Here is a 17,975-nt window from a genome sequence, read left to right on the forward strand (position 1 = left end):
GTTGTTGACATGTGAGAATTTTGATTCCAAAATTTCAAGAGAATACTATAACCTGGATATTTATGAGAAATCTCTCAAACTTTAAATGTTGGCAACTAATTCAAATGAAAAACACTGTAGGCCAAAATAAATATATATTTAAACACATATTCAGGCTGTATTCAGCTACTTTTATAATCTCATACTGAGTTTATTTTCAAATTTATCATATACCTACTTCTAATTTATAATATGGTTATAAAGGTTAATTTGGAGAATTGGTGGTTTCATGCATTAAATTAAAAACTTCCTTGCCTAGATTTTATGAATGATAAACAATTTTGAAAAACAATTTAGGGCGGTTCCAAGATGGCTGAATAGGAACAGCTCCAGGCTACAGCTCCCGGCGTGAGCAACACAGAAGACGGGTGATTTCTGCATTTCCAACTGAGGTACCGGGTTCATCTCATTGGGGCGTGTCAGACAGTGGGTGCAGCCCACCGAGCAAGAGCTGAAGCAGGGCGAGGCGTCGCCTCACCTGGGAAGCACAAGGGATAAGGGAATTCCCTTTCCTAGCCAAGGGAAACCGTGACACACAGCACCTGGAAAATCGGGTCACTCCCACCCTAAAACTGCGCTTTTCCAAGGGTCTTAGCAAACAGCACACCAGGAGATTATATTCCACACCTGGCTCAGAGGGTCACATGCCCATAGAGCCTCCCTCATTGCTAGCACAGCAGTCTGAGATCTACTGCAAAGCAGCAGCAAGGCTGGGGGAGGGGCACCAGCCATTGCTGAGGCTTGAGTAGGTAAACAAAGCAGCTGGGAAGCTCGAACTGGGATGAGCCCACCACAGCTCAAGGAGGCCTGCCTGCTTCTGTAGACTCCACCTCTGGGGACAGGGCATAGCCAAACAGAAGGCAGCAGAAACCTCTGCAGATTTAAATGTCCCTGTCTGACAGCTTTGAAGAGAGTAGTGGTTCTCCCAGCATGGAGTTTGAAATCTGAGAACGAACAGACTGCCAGCTCAAGTGGGTCCCTGACCCCCGAGTAGCCTAACTGGGAGGCACCCCCTAGTAGGAGCAGACTGACACCTCACATGGCTGGGCAACCCTCTGAGACGAAGCTTCCAGAGGAACATTCAGGCAGCAACATTTGTTGTTCAGGAATATTCACTCTTCTGCAGACTCCACTGCTGATACCCAGGCAAACAGGGTCTGGAGTGGACTCCAGCAAACTCCAACAGACCTGCAGCTGAGGGTCCTGACTCTTAGAAGGAAAACTAACAAGCAGGAAGGACATCCACACCAAAACCCCATCTGTATGTCACCATCATCAAAGACCAAAGGTAGATAAAACCACAAAGATGGGGAAAAATCAGAGCACCTCTCCCCCTCCAAAGGAACTCAGCTCCTCACCAGCAATGGAACAAAGCTGGATGGAGAATGACTTTGATGAGTTGAGAGAAGAAGGCTTCAGATGATCAAACTTCTCTGAGCTAAAGAAGGAAGTTTGAATCCATTGCAAAGAAGCTAAAAACCTTGAGAAAAGATTGAACAAATGGCTAACTAGAATAACCAATGTAGAGAAGTCCTTAAATGACCTGACAAAGCTGAAAACCATGGCACGAGAACTACGTGACAAATGTACAAGCTTCAGTAACCGATTCGATCAACTGGAAGAAAGGGTGTCAGTGATTGAAGATCAAATGAATGAAATGACGCGAGAAGAGAAGTTTAGAGAAAAAAGAGTAAAAAGAAACGAACAAAGCCTCCAAGAAATATGGGACTGTGTGAAAAGACCAAATCTACATCTGATTGGCATACCTGAAAGTGACGGGGAGAATGGAACCAAGTTGGAAAACACTCTGCAGGATATTATCCAGGAGAACTTCCCCAACCTAGCAAGGCAGGCCAAAATTCAAATTCAGGAAATACAGAGAACACCACAAAGATACTCCTCGAGAAGAGCAACTCCAAGACACATAATTGTCAGATTCACCAAAGTTGAAATGAAGGAAAAAATGTTAAGGGCAGCCAGAGAGAAAGGTCAGGTTACCCACAAAGGGAAGCCCATCAGACTAACAGTGGATGTCTCGGCAGAAACTCTATAAGCCAGAAGAGAGTGGGGGCCAATATTCAACATTCTTAAAGAAAATAATTTTCAACCCAGAATTTCATATCCAGCCAAACTAAGTTTCATAAGTGAAGGAGAAATAAAATCCTTTGCAGATAAGCAAATGCTGAGAGATTTTGTCACCATCAAGCCTGCCCTACAAGAGCTCCTGAAGGAAGCACTAAACATGGAAAGGAACAACCAGTACCAGCCAATGTAAAAACATGCCAAAATGTAAAGACCATCGATGCTAGGAAGAAACCACATCAACTAATGAGCAAAATAACCAGCTAACATCATAATAACAGGATCAAATTCACACATAACGATATTAACCTTAAATGTAAATGGGCTAAATGCTTCAATTAAAAGACATAGACCGGCAAACTGGATAAAGAGTCAAGACTCATCAGTGTGCTGTATTCAGAAGACCCATCTCATGTGCAGAGACACATAGGCTCAAAATAAAGGGATGGAGGAAGATCTACCAAGCAAATGGAAAACAAAAAAATGCAGGGGTTGCAATCCTAGTCTCTGATAAAACAGACTTTAAACCAACAAAGATCAAAAGAGAGAAAGGAGGACATTACAAAACGGTAAAGGGATCAATTCAACAAGAAGAGCTAACTATCCTAAATATATATGCACCCAATACAGGAGCACCCAGATTCATAAAGCAAGTCCTTAGAGACTTACGAAGAGACTTAGACTCCCACACAATAATAATGGGAGACTTTAACATCCCACTGTCAACATTAAACAGATCAACGAGACACAAAGTTAACAAGGATATCCAGGAATTGAACTCAGCTCTGCACCAAGCGGACCTAATAGACATCTATAGAACTCTCCACCCCAAATCAACAGAATATACATTCTTCTCAGCACCACATTGCACTTATTCCAAAATTGACCATATACTTGGAAGTAAAGTGTTCCTCAGCAAATGTAAAAGAACAGAAATTATAACAAACTGTCTCTCAGACCACAGTGCAATCAAACTAGAACTCAGGATTAAGAAACTCAGTCAAAACCACTCAACTACATGGAAACTGAACAACCTGCTCCTGAATGACTACTGGGTACATAATGAAATGAAGGCAGAAATAAAGATGTTCTTTGAAACCAATGAGAACAAAGATACAACATACCAGAATCTCTGGGACACATTTAAAGCAGTGTGTAGAGGGAAATTTATAGCACTAAATGCCCAAAAGAGAAAGCAGGAAAGATCTAAAATTGACACCCTAACAATTAAAAGACACCTTCACAATTAAAAGAACTAGAAAAGCAAGAGCAAACAAATACAAAAGCTAACAGAAGGCAAGAAATAACTAAGATCAGAGCAGAACTTAAGGAGATAGAGACACAAAAAGACACAAAAAAACCTTTAAAAAATCAGTGAATCCAGAAGCTGTTTTTTTGGAAAGATCAACAAAATTGATAGACCATTACCAAGACTAATAAAGAAGAAAAGAGAGATGAATCAAATAGATGCAATAAAAAATGATAAAGGGGATATCACCACAGACTCCACAGAAATACAAACTACCATCAGAGAATACTATAAACACCTCTATGCAAATAAACTAGAAAACCTAGAAGAAATGGATAAATTCCTGGACACATACACTCTCCCAAGACTAAACCAGGGAGAAGTTGAATTCCTGAATAGACCAATAACAGGCTCCGAAATTGAGGCAATAATTAATAGCCTATCAACCAAAAAAAGTCCAGGACCAGACGGATTCACAGCCAAATTCTACCAGAGGTACGAGGAGGAGCCGGTACCATTCCTTCTGAAACTATTCCAATCAATAGAAAAAGAGGGAATCCTCCCTAACTCATTTTATGGGGCCAACATCATCCTGATACCAAAGCCTGGCAGAGACACAACAAAAAAAGAGAATTTTAGACCAATACCCCTGATGAACATCGATGCAAAAATCCTCAATAAAATACTGGCAAACTGAATCCAGCAGCACATCAAAAAGCTTATCCACCATGATCAAGTGGGCTTCATCTCTGGGATGCAAGGCTGGTTCAACATACGCAAATCAATAAGCATAATCCAGGATATAAACAGAACCAAAGACAAAAACCACATGATTATCTCAATAGATACAGAAAAGGCCTTTGACAAAATTCAACAGCCCTTCATGCTAAAAACTCTCAATAAAATCAGTATTGATGGAATGTATCTCAAAATAATAAGAACTATTTATGACAAACCCACAGCCAATATCATACTGAATGGGCAAAAACTGGAAGCATTCCCTTCGAAAACTGGCACAAGACAGGGATGCCCTCTCTCACCACTCCTACTCAACATAGTGTTGGAAGTTCTGGCCAGGGCAATCAGGCAGGAGAAGGAAATAAAGGGTATTCAATTAGGAAAAGAGGAAGTCAAATTGTCCCTGTTTGCAGATGACATGATTGTATATTTAGAAAACCCCATCCTCTCAGCCCAAAATCTCCTTCAGCAGATAAGCAACTTCAGCAAAGTCTCAGGATACAAAATCAATGTACAAAAATCACAAGCATTCTTATACACCAATAATAGACAAACAGAGAGCCAAATCATGAGTGAACTCCCATTCACAATTGCTTCAAATAGAATAAAATACCTAGGAATCCAACTTACAAGGGATGTGAAGGACCTCTTCAAGGAGAACTACAAACCACTGCTCAATGAAATAAAAGAGGACACAAACAAATGGAAGAACATTCCATGCTCATGGATAGGAAGAATCAATATTGTGAAAATCAATATTGTGAAAAGGTAATTTATAGATTCAATGCCATCCCTATTAAGCTACCAATGACTTTCTTCACAGAATTGGAAAAAACTACTTTAAAGTTCATATGGAACCAAAAAAGAGCCCGCATTGCCAGGACAATCCTAAGCCAAAAGAACAAAGCTGGAGGCATCACGCTACCTGACTTCAAACTATACTACAAGGCTACAGTAACCAAAACAGCATGGTACTAGTACCAAAACAGTATGGTACTAGTACCAAAACAGAGATATAGACCAATGGAACAGAACAGAGCCCTCAGAAATAATACCACACATCTACAACCATCTGATCTTTGACAAACCTGACAAAAACAAGAAATGGGGAAAGGATTCCCTATTTAATAAATGGTGCTGGGAAAACTGGCTAGCCATATGTAGAAAGCTGAAACTGGATCCCTTCCTTACACCTTATACAAAAATTAATTCAAGATGGATTAGAGACTTAAATGTTAGGCCTAAAACCATAAAAACCCTAAAAGAAACCCTAGGCAATACCATTCAGGACATAGGCATGGGCAAGGACTTCATATCTAAAACACCAAAAGCAACGGCAACAAAAGCCAAAATTGACAAATGAGAGCCAATTATACTAAAGAGCTTCTGCGCAGCAAAAAACAAACAAACAAAAAAACAAAACAAAACAAAACAAAAAAAAACAACTACCATCAGAGTGAACAGGCAACCTACAGAATGGAAGAAAATTTTTGCAATCTGCTCATCTGACAAAGGGCTAATATCCAGAACATACGAAGAACTCAAACAAATTTACAAGAAAAAAAACAAACAATCCATCAAAAAGTGTGCGAAGGATATGAACAGACACTTCTCAAAAGAAGACATTTATGCAGCCAACAGACACATGAAAAAATGCTCATCATCACTAGCCATCAGGGAAATGCAAATCAAAACCACGATGAGATACCATCTCACACCAGTTAGAATGGCGATCATTAAAAAGTCACGAAACAACAGGTGCTGGAGAGGTTGTGGAGAAATAGGAACAGTTTTACATTGTTGGTGGGATTGTAAACTAATTCAACCATTGTGGAAGACAGTGTGGTGATTCCTCAAAGATCTAGAACTAGAAATACCATTTGAACCAGCCATCCCATTACTGGGTATATACCCAAAGGATTATAAATCATGCTGCTATAAAGACACATGCACACATATGTTTATTGCGGCACTATTCACAATAGCAAAGACTTGGAACCAACCCAAATGTCCATCACTGACAGACTGGATTAAGAAAATGTGGCACATATACACCATGGAATACTATGCAGCCATAAAAAAGGATGAGTTCGTGTCCTTTGTAGGGACATGGATGCAGCTGGAAAGCATCATTCTCAGCAAACTGTCGCAAGAACAAAAAACCAAACACTGCATGTTCTCATTCATAGGTGGGAATTGAACAATGAGAACACTTGGGCACAGGAAGGGGTACATCACACACCGGGGCCTGTTGTGGGGTGGGGGGAGGGGGGTGGGGGAAGGGGGCAGGGGTGAGGGATAGCATTTGGAGATATACCTAATGTAAATGATGAGTTAATGGGTGCAGCACACCAACATGGAACATGTATACATATGTAACAAACCTGCATGTTGTGTACATGTACCCTAGAACTTAAAGTATAATAAAAAATAAATAAAATAAAAAAGAAAAACAATCACATAAAAACAGCATCTACTACTCAAATGTAAGGCTGAAGTGTGTTTGAATTCTGCTTGCTTTGTGAACTAGGACAATCCACTCATTTTATCTCCCATTTTATTTGCTTATAGAAAAGTCACAACTCAGTATTCAGAAGTTGAGTAGAACGTTTGAGGGAGGCAAAGGGAGAGAAGGGTGTGATAAATTACTTGTCTGCCCTCACAAGGATCTGCTGGAGATACCACCCACTTTTACTAAAAGGTGCAGTGTTGTCAACTCTCACTAGAGACAGATTTGGCTATTCAATGGGTTATTGTGAAAAAGAAGTTGAGACATAAAGAGCACTGAGCAGAAAGAAGTGCTTCTCTTAAGGCTCTCCATTTCGAAAGCTTTATTCACTAGCTTTAGATTCTCTTAAGGCGATTTATCAAAAATTGCAATTTCAAGGGAACACTTTGAGATCTCTTAAAATCAAGAGATCCAACATCTCTCCAACTGTGACTTCATGAAGTACACTGGAAATGATCAGCTCAGTAGCACCTTGAGTCTCCGAGCTCTTTCTCAACAAAAGCACCCATTATCACCAGGGCACTTGTCACAGAATTTCTCTTTGACCCAGTTCTATTTAAACAGGTAGCTCCCATGGCTCCACTATACACAACTAACCTTTTGCTTGTGGATAATGTGGCTGAATGTATAATCTGCATACTTTCTTTCTTTTTTTTGAGACGGAATCTTCCTCTGTCCCCAGGCTGGTGTGCAGTGGTGCAATCTTGGCTCATAGAAACCACAGCCTCTTGGATTCAAGTGATTCTCCTGCCTCAGGCTCCCGAGTAGCTGGGACTACAGCCGGCTGCCACCATGCCCAGCTAATTTTTTTGTATTTTTAGTAGAGACAGGGTTTCACCGTATTAGCCAGGATGGTCTCGATCTCCTGACCTCGTGATCTGCCTGCCTTGGCCTCCCAAAGTGCTGGGATTACAGGCGTGAGCCACCACACTCGGCCAATCTGCATACTTTCTATATCTAACCATTTCTTATTTTTGAAATTCCAGTAGGGCATCCAAATAATAGCAAAAAGTCTTAACTCTCCTTTTTATACAACAGGCATGTTTTAAAATAGTAAGGACAAATCAAATTTTAGAAAATTAGATCATGTTGGAAAAAGCTCTCAGAGAACTTAATATTTTAAATAAATTCATTGGTAAACAAGTCATAGAGAATTCTTTTGAAACGCAAACAACCACTCCAAGGTAATCACACATGTAGAAAGATGTTATAACAAGATAAGCTGAATGTTTATACGTGTGTGTGTGTGTATGCATATATATGTATGTATAAAGCCACTTAATTCATCAAATTGACCCAATCACATTACATGAATGCAAACAAGGACCATCGTGTTGCTACTGTTGTAACAAAGCCTCCTACCTTGCTCTGAAATGATGCTCCTGGTTACTTCTTTCAATGGTCCACACGCTCACTGCACTTGGACTTGATAAGCACAGCTGGCGCCAGTTCATGGGGTTAAAAGACATTTGGTTCACATCCATTCCAGGCTGTGATTTCTTGCACAAAATGATATTCGATTCCCAGTTCCTTAGAGAAAAATAGCATTTGATGAAAAAAAATTAATTTGAATTTAATGTATTTAGAACATTTATCTATTTTTTAAATTTATATAAATTGGGATATAATTTATGATATGATTGATATAATCGATGACCTCAATGTCAAATTTATAAATAATTATGCTTATCATTGTATTGTACCCTAAGAAAGCAAATAACTGTATATTTTAAAAATATTATACTGTCATATGCTAAACCAAGGCTATTTTATCCTCTTTAATAATTTTGCAATTTAACTCAGCCAAACCTAGAAAATGACATATATCATCACATTTGCTACAAAACAAGTGTAAGTGCCTGAATCTCTAAGTATTACATGTGAGTACTCCACGTGGATCTCGGGGTACTGTTCTCATTCATGCCAATTGATCATTTATTGAGTTTTTAAAATTAAAGTGGTGCCAGGTGTGGTGGCTCACACCTGTAATTCCAGCATTTTGGGAGGCCAAAGTGGGTGGATCACGAGGTCAGGAGCTCGAGACCAGCCTGGCCAATATGGTGAAACCCTGTCTCTACTAAAAATACAAAAATTAGCTGGGTGTGGTGGTGCATGCTTGTAGTCCCAGCTACTTGGAAGGCTGAGGCAGGAGCATTGCTTGAACCTGGGAGGCGGAGGTTGCAGTGAACCAAGATCATGCCACTGCACTCCAGCCTGGGCGACAGAGCAAGACTCCATCTCAAAAATAAATAAATGAATAAAGTGGTGTATTTTAAAATGGATTTATTCATTTACCCATTTAAGAGACTATCCTGAACTCCTACTATGAACAAAGTCCCTTGCTACATGAAAGAAAAGAAAAAAATTAAATGTGAGCTATGCCCTTAAATGAGGGGCCAGAACTCCATTCAGAGTTGTGATTAGGAAACTGGAGCTAATATTTATTGAACTTAGCTTGTCTTTCACTCCCTCCTGCCCTCGTCCTTCATTTCCTATGGCAAATGTCCTGCCCATCACATCAACCACACTCTTGCTGGAATCTCTGGTTCCCTTGATCCTTTGACTTTTTGCATCAGGTACCTGGCAAAGACCGTCAACCCTGAATGAAGAAAACTGAAAGCCTGGGCTACTGGAGACATGGGAACAAAGACTACAGGACTGTACATGGCAGTGACACCATAAATTTGTGGTTGCCACCCCCACCAAACCCTCAATAGGCTCTCCAATATTGCTATGTTTCTCTGGCCAGTTCTCTCTCTCTCATTCTCTAAAATGGGCATTTAAAATATTCTCCCCTCTCCTGAAACCTCTAGCCCCTCTACTCCCTTCTCAATCTCAGTAAATGACCTTGATTCTCATGAATAAAATAGAGGCCATCAGCTGAGAATTCTTGCTCTCAAGTATAACTACCCATTCAGGTTGGCATGGTTCTCTCCGCCTCCTCTTCCCTTACAATGGAAGGTGTGTCCTTCCTCCTACCTAAGGCCAATTTCACCTCCTGTGCTCTGGGTCCCACAGTCTTGCCTTCTTAGGGACATTGGTTTATCCATGATAACTGCATCTTCAACTCTCCCTGTCTCCTGACTTCTTCCTGCCAACACACGAGTGCTCATCCATATCATTCTCAAAAGAAGCCTTCCCTCAGTCTCACCTTTCTCTGTCTCTCCCCTCTCCTCGGAGTCAAACTTTTTGAGCAAGCTGTTCTAAAGTCACCACCATGGCTTCCTCAGCTACACTCTCCTCATCCCAGGATATCTGCATCCTGTCACCACCATTCCATTGACATAGCTATATCCACAGACACCTGCCTTCATCCTAAATCCAAAAGGCACTTCTTGGACATTGTCTAACTTTACCTCTGCAGAACTGGTCACTGTTCACCACAACCACCTTCTGGAATCAGTCTCAGACTCTCTGTCACACACCTCTTATGGGACACCACAGATCCTCTCAATTGTGTCTGGGCCCTTGACCACCTCTTCTGCCTGGCTGACTCAGTGGCTGTCCAACTCTGTGTGCACTTTGACTAACTTCATGTAGGCACACCCCACCTGTGCCTCGCCTCACACCCACTTCACATGCCCAGAGGCTTCACTGGGGCTTCACTGGGGCTCCTGGGGACAATCACGACAAACCTGAAAATGTGAAGGAGTTACCACCCTGTGCAGTGAAGCTTTGATCGATGGGATACAGGAGTTGGAGGATAAATTCTCATCTCCTCCTCTCCCCTTCCCCACTCACAGTCTGTCACTGCTTGAGGACTGTCCTGATTCACAGCAGTTCATAGAACCTCTCAGAAGACCACCTTCAAGATAGAGTAACCAATTGCACTTGGAACCAAGTGGTGGCCAGCAAGGTAATGCACCCTCATACTGGCTCTCCTGCCCTGGGATCACACACCCTGCTAAAGATGGGGTGCATGAGTTCTTGCCCCAGCCTCTGCTTTCCGTAGAACCCAGGCTGAGGCACATTCTGGAACCCTCCCTGCCTAGTGTCCTTCCTCCTTTCATAGCTACTCCTATGAGTCTCCTAGGTGGGTCCCTTCCATTGATATTCCTCTAGGTTCCACCCTAGGCTCTTCTGGAGGTGTTCTTACTTACATTTAGCACTTTGGCTATCCATTGACTTAATTATTCCCAAATGTTTACCTCCAGCCCTAGCTCCTGAGCACCAGTCCTGGATATCTGTGGCAAGGGCATGTGTCCCTCAACATTTATTCTCCATTTCTCCCTGTGAGTAACAGAACCCCCGAATATTAGCCAGGCACATATGGCCACTCACAATGAGGACCTAATATTACCCAGCCGCCCTAGAAGCTGGCTGTGGTTTATAGCCGATCCAGTCAATGAATGTAAGTGGCAGTCATGTGTGTACCTTCTACGTCCTGCATTTTTCTTTCTTTCTTTCCTTCCTTCCTTCCTTCCTTCCTTCCTTCCTTCCTTCCTTCCTTCCTTCCTTCCTTCCTTCCTTCCTTCCTTCCTTCCTTCCTTCCTTCCTTTCTGAATTATCATTACTGTTCCAGGCATTTTAAATATTCATACAATTGCCTTATTTCAGCAGTCATTTCCTCTCCAGTACAGATTTTGTGTCCAGGATCAGAGGCATGTACATCACTGAATAAGTACTCGCAGGCTACATGGGACCCACTCCGGTGCCCATGTCTTTGCTAGTAGAGCCTTTCACCACACCCACAAGAGGGCTGGACCTTCCCTTGCTTGACATCCTCCACTGCGAATGAAAACACACTTTGTAGATTCAATCCCAGTACATTTCCAGCACTCCCAGGTGTTCCGTGTATGTGGCAATCATCCTGAGAGCTAGTGATACATCATGTCAGCTGGTACCTATGCCAGCACCCACTCCACTGTATCATACAGATGCTGAGGCACTTAAGTGTTCTGGGTAAAACGGAGTCCGTAATTGCCATAGGAGTTGAGTGTGGAGGAAGGGGACTTTCTCTCAATAATGAATACCCTTAATACAAATTTAGCAGATTTATAATTTCACGTCTGTTTACATTTATTGTCAAAGCTTCACAAACTACTTACATAAATGAAAGCATGTTCAAGTTTCTAAATGCCGCTATGATAAGCAAATAGAGAAACTGCTGAGACAACACTTGCTTGCGCCATAAATACATATGGCAACATCAGGTCATTCTTAAAGAAATGCTTGTGTTTCCAAGGCGGGGCATGGTGGCCCACGTCTGGAATCCCAGCACTTTGGGAGGCCGAGGCAGGCAGATCATGAGGTCAGGAGATCGAGACCATCCTGGCTAACATGGTGAAACCCGTTCTCTACTAAAAATACAAAAAATTAGCTGGGTGTGGCGGGGGCACCTGTAGTCCCAGCTACTCGGGAGGCTGAGGTAGGAGAATGGTGTGAACCCAGGAGAAGGAGTTTGCCATGAGCTGAGATCATGCCACTGCACTCCAGCCTGGGTGACAGAGTGAGACTCCATCTCAAAAAAAAAAAAAAAGAAAAGAAAAAAAAAAAGCTTGTGTTTCCAAAAAGAATTTTTTTTCAAGTCATAAGCCTTATGCAATTCTTCCAAGGTAATAATGTGTTTGTCCTTCCTTCTCAAGCAATGGTTTAAGGCATCTCAAGGCATATTGCTGTCTGAGGTTCCGATTTAACTGGCTGGGGAGAGAGGGAAAGAGTGGGCACGAACATTTTTTAAAAGCTTCACAAGTAATTCCAGTATGTAGTCAGTGTTGAGAACCTTGGTACTAAAGGCTCTTGCATCTTGCTACTGTCACTTGTCCTCACCAAAAGTCCTTGAAGTAGTCCCTGGGTCAGGCAATGATCTCTTTCATGCAAGCCCTGCATTTCAACAAAAGGTTTGTGCCCTTCCCCTCATCCTTTTCCCTCCCCATTGGCTCCCAAAATACACTGGTGGTTTAGGGTTCCTCTGCTGTTCCTAGGATGTTGCCCTCATCTCTACATTTACCCCATTATAGACCAGAGATGAGAGCAACACCCTAGGAAAAGCAGAGCAGCATGACAGGGGGAGACTGGACGCTGATCCCAAGGAGCCACCACACCATTCACAGCTGCTCATACCCAGGCAATTGCATGTGAGAGAAGGAAAGACGTGTTGGTGATTTGGGTTTCTGTGGCCACAACTGAACCTAAGTCCTAACTGATATATCAGCTACCAACTAGACATCTCTGTTTGTTCATCTCAAGCACTCTCAGTTCCGTTTGTCCCCCAGCTCATCTTCCCACATTGCCTCCCCTAAATTCCCTGTCCCCAAGCCCTCAGTATCTCTCTGAATAGCACCACAGTGTCCCTAAGTTGCCCAAGTCACACACAACTCTGGGTATAACCCTAGACCCATCCCTCTTCCTCAGCACAACACCCAACATTTAGTCAGTTATAAGTCCCATGATGCTACTTCCCAAACACCTCCCAAATAGTTTCACTTCCCTCCATCCCTACTCCCACCCTAGTCCATGCCACAGTCATCTCTCACCTGGACCACCACAGCCTCCTAATTGATGTTCATGCCTTGTTTCCTTCCAATATATCTTCCACAATATGAAAGTACTGGAGATACTTTCATTGGAAATAACTGGCTGAAAGGAGTCTTCTTAAATGCAGATATAATTGTGTCACATCCCTGCTTAAAACCCTCTAGTAGCTCCCCACTGCCTTAAGGATAAAGAATTTGTCCATTAGCACAGCTTATATGGAGTGTGGGTATCCTTCCCAGTATGCCTAGGAGAAACCCAATCTAGGCTGAAGTGCCCTGCATTCATCAGCAACACCCTCTTTCACTCTCAAAAGCATCCTGATTTGGATGATAAACCACATGGTCACCTACTTATATGGCTGCTCATGAGCTCACCTCTGACTGTCCCTCCAAGCTTGCCTCTCTCATGGCAAATCTCTTGTTCCCATTATTATGACCTCTTCATTGAAACCTGCTGTGCTTTTTCTACTTCATGGCCTTTGCACATGCCATTCCTGTGCCTGGGATGTTCTTTCTTCTCGTCATAAAGCTGATTCCTGCTCATCCTTTAGGTATTGCTATGGGTTGAACTGTGCCTCCCCCAAATTCCCATGTTAATATTCTAACCTCCAGCACCTCAGAATGTGACCTTATTTGGAAATATGGTCTTTACAGAGGGTAATCAAGTTAAAATGAAGTCATTAGGATGGGCCCTAATCCAATAAGACTGGTGTTCTTATATAAAGGGAACATTTGGAAACAGACACACACAGGGAGAATGCCATGTGAAAATAAAAGCAGAGATCTGGGTGATGTGTCTGTAAGCCAAGGACTGCCAGCAAACAAGTGAGCAGAAGTTGGTGAGAGGCGTGGGGGCAGATTCTCTCTCACAGCCCTCAGAAGGAACCGACCCTGCTGAGACCTTCATCTCAGAATTCTAGTCTCCAGAACTGGGAGGCAATACATGTATGCTGTTTAAGCCACCCAGTCTGTGGTACTTTGCTATGGTAAGCCTAGCTAATTAATACAAGTATCTGCTTAAACATTACCTCTCCTTCCAGGAAGCCTTCCCTGACCATTCCCCTCCACCATCAGACTAGGTGAGGTGCCCCGACTACATGTTCCCATTGTGCCTTAGATCAATGAAAGCTATAAAAGAGCTTAGAAACCAAATGAGTTTAAAGCCCACTCAGCAACTCACCAACTATATAAGTTTAGGCAGGTAGTTATAAGAACAACCAAAAAATGAAACTTGGAAAAAAGAAAAATTGTGTTGGCTTGATTTCTCATATCATGCTGGGAAGCATTTTCCAACAAGCCTCCTCAAACAAAAACCAGACTTTGTACCTTGCTTTGCCCCATATCTGACACTCCTGGGGAATGTAACTTTGTTGTCATAGTATATACTGACAGCCCGATGTGATAAAGGCAGGCGGCTTTTACAGGTTAAACTCTAGAACACATACAATGCTATGATTGTATGCCCTGGTAGAATAGTTAAGGTTAAGGTGCTAAGGTTTTAGAGGCCTCTGGAAAGTTCATCATTCATATATTAACCTAGAAATTTTATTTAATCACTCCTTTTTCTAACTCTATCTCTATGTGAGTAAGCATGTGTGTGTGTGTGTGTGTGTGTGTGTGTGTTTTGAGATGGAGTCTCGCTCTGTCACCCAGGCTGGAGTGCAGTGGCACGATCTCAGCTAACTGCAACCTCTGCCTCCCGGGTTCAAGTGATTCTTCTGCCTCAGCCTCCCGAGTAGCTGAGATCACAGGCACCTACCACCATGTCTGGCTAATTTTTGTATTTTTTGTAGAGATGGGGTTTTGCCTTGTTGGCCAGGCTGGTCTTGAACTCCTGACCTCAGGTGATCCGCCCACCTTGGCCTCCCAAAGTGTTGGGATTACAGGCGTGAGCCACCGTGCCCAGCTGTGTGTGTGTTCTTTTAAGCACTCAGGAATTGCTATGGTCTGTTTGTGCCTGCCCCCAAATTTATATGTTGAAATCCTAACCCCAATGGTGATGGTATTGGGGTATTGGGACTTTTGGGGAGTGATCAGGTCAAGGGTGCAGAGCCCTCATGATTGAGATGAGTGTCCTTATAAAAGAGATCTAGCTCATCCCTTCAACCATGTGAGGACATGGTGGAAATTATCATCCATGAATCAGGAAGCAGGCCCTCACCAGACACTGAAGCTCCTGGTGCCTTGATCTTGGACTTTCTAGCCTCCAGAATTGTGAGAAACATTTCTGTTGTTTATAAGCCACCCAGTCCATGGGATCTTGTGACGACTTACTAAGACAGGGACCAGCTTCTTTTGTCTTCCTGCTGGTTCCATTTTTAAGGAGTTATATAAAACCATCTTACATCTCACAATCTGTTTGAAAATTCTGCTTTAACATCTCATCTCTCTGAAGTTTCAGTCTCTTTCTTTAAAATGAGGACCATCATAGATGTCTCATGGGGGTTGTTGCAGCGGGGAGGCAAGGATTAAATGCACTAACCCATTGGAAATCTCAGTGAATGCCTCTCTAATGAAGCTGCTGGTGGTAGTATGGCTGGTGTATAGCACATTGTCTTTGCTTATGAAGCCCAGATATCCCAGACCCCACCAGCCAGGGACTACAACCATGAGACCATTCCCCACCTATTTTAGATTCTTTTTCAAAGTTGTTATTTTTAATTACACAAATAATATATGAATCCATTCTGCTCTTTTAAAACATTAGAACATAAAGGTAAAGTCTTCTTAGACCAATTTATTTCCAGGAGTCAAATCATGGTGCTTGAGCTCCTCTGGTCTGACTTCCAGAAGTTCACCTCTGTTGAACTTTTACTAAATTATTTCTGGGAGTCCCCAGGGTCCACAGACTAACTGCTGTCACCAAGTGAGATGCATCCTACGCCCTGTTCATCTTCTAGCTCCCTCGTGTTTAGGCCCACTGCTGGCAAAGCTACTTGGTGAAGAGGACTATTGGGCCTCATCACAGGATTAAATCCCATTCACATTTCTATGCAGCACCCGAGGGTGCCATCAGGGTTGCTCCCAAAGCTTCTGATCTTGGGTTTGCAGAGCAGAGGCTGGAGGAGGGTCTGTCTCCCAGCTCTGTTCATACTCATTCTTGGGCCCCAGGGCACCTCTGCTGCCACAGGGCCTCAGTGAGAATTTCCTCATGATAGAGCAGTGTCTGGTCCTCCCCACAGCATCTACCCTATCCTCCCCTGCCCTCCTCACTCCTGTCCGCTTGTCTCTCCCCTCTGACTCAAATTTCTTAAACAGAAGTACACATGAATATTAAGACATGCAAACAAATCTAGGGGAAGGGTTGGGATGGAGAGGAGATACTACCTACCCATAGTCTCAGTCTCACTTCAGCTTATCAAAAATGCCCCCTACAGAAGGCTCAGATATACCTAAAATGTACCTAAGAAGAGATACATTTTATATCCAGCAGGAAACAGGAGATACAAATTTACTGAATGAATCAAATCTAGTGAGCAAACTCAAATGCTTACAGGGGCCAGGAAGTTAATGTAAATGAACGAAATGTACTGAGTATAAACACTTCTAAGACAGGGGTTGGCAAGGTCTTTCTATAAAGGACCAGACAGTAAATCTTTTTAGCTTTGCAGACCATGTATGGGCTCTATTACAACTCAAGCCTGCCATTATAGAGCAAAAGCAGCCATAGATAATATATAAGCAAATGAGCATGTTCCAATAAAACTTTATTTACAAAAACAGGTGGTGGGCCAGATTTGGCCCATGGGCCATCGTTTACCGACCCCTGCTTAAGGTGGTGGGCATCTAGAATGAGTACCCACTTACTAGCCCACACCAGACTGTGACCATGTGGGAATACAGGTCCAGGGTTGCCTGTGTTTGAGAAAGGCTATACAGATAACTTTTTCTCTAAATTTTTCCAATTTTAAAAATACTTTATGGCCAAAACAAAATACATTGGTGGCCCAGAATTAGCCTAAGAATCATCATCTTTGAAACTCAGACTTAAATAAATATAATAGACACTATTAGGTATGATGCATACTTTTAGTCAATGAATTATTAGAAAAACCATATTTAGGAGATTTTGATATATCCACTTTACAGAGGAAGAAACAAAGGCTTAGCCTTTCTAAGATCACACAGCTAGTAATTTGTGGAGCTAGGATTCAGGTCTAAGTCTGTTACACTAACACATTTGTGCTCATTCCACTTCACTGCTTTTTTAACATTCACAGATTGCATTTAGGAAGGACAATTGGAGCCTTCTGCTTCTGGAACTATCAGAATTTATGCACTTGTCATCTCTCCCCAGCTGCTTCCTATCTTGTGTATCCAGAACTGTGAGATGATACATTTCTGTTATTCGAGACACTCAGTTTGTGGTACTTTGTTACAGAAGCCCTAGCAAGCTAATACAGTACATCCATCAACAGGTGAATAAAGTATGGTATATCCATACCATGGAATAAAAAGGAATGACTATCGATACATACATGCAGCAACATAAGATAATTTCAAAATAACTATGCTGCATGAAAGAAGCCGGACAAAAGAATATACACTGTATGACTCCCTGTATATGAACTACCAGAAAATGCAAACTAGAGTGACAGAAACCACATCACCGACAAAGGCTAATAAGGAAGCTCTGAAGGAACACAAGGAAACTTTTGGGGTGATGGATGAATTTATTTATTTATTTAGAGACAGAGTCTTGCTCTGTCACCAAGGCTGGAGTGCAGTGGCCCAATCTTGGCTCACTGCAAGCTCCGCCTCCTGGCTTCACGCCATTCTCCTGCCTCAGCCTCCCGAGTAGCTGGGACTACAGGCGCCCGCCACCTCGCCCGGCTAATTTTTTGTATTTTTAGTAGAGACGGGATTTCACCATGTTAGCCAG

General features: G+C 42.4%; 1 protein-coding gene across 9 annotated transcripts in view; it reads right to left on the reverse strand.

The window, feature by feature from the left end:
- CFAP43 (cilia and flagella associated protein 43) overlaps positions 1 to 17,975 on the reverse strand; it is a 174,181-nt gene that overhangs the window by 80,888 nt on the left and 75,318 nt on the right. For all 9 annotated transcript variants that reach the window (XR_012094047.1, XM_073019316.1, XM_038009539.2 and 6 more), the window contains one exon: positions 7,980 to 8,147. Coding sequence is in view for 8 of the 9 variants with exons in the window: in XM_038009539.2 (XP_037865467.1) it covers positions 7,980 to 8,147 (168 nt within the window). In the remaining variant the exon portion in view is untranslated. The remainder of the gene's footprint in view (positions 1 to 7,979; positions 8,148 to 17,975) is intronic.

Source organism: Chlorocebus sabaeus, chromosome 9 (genome assembly GCF_047675955.1).
Source record: "Chlorocebus sabaeus isolate Y175 chromosome 9, mChlSab1.0.hap1, whole genome shotgun sequence".
NCBI lineage: Eukaryota > Metazoa > Chordata > Mammalia > Primates > Cercopithecidae > Chlorocebus > Chlorocebus sabaeus.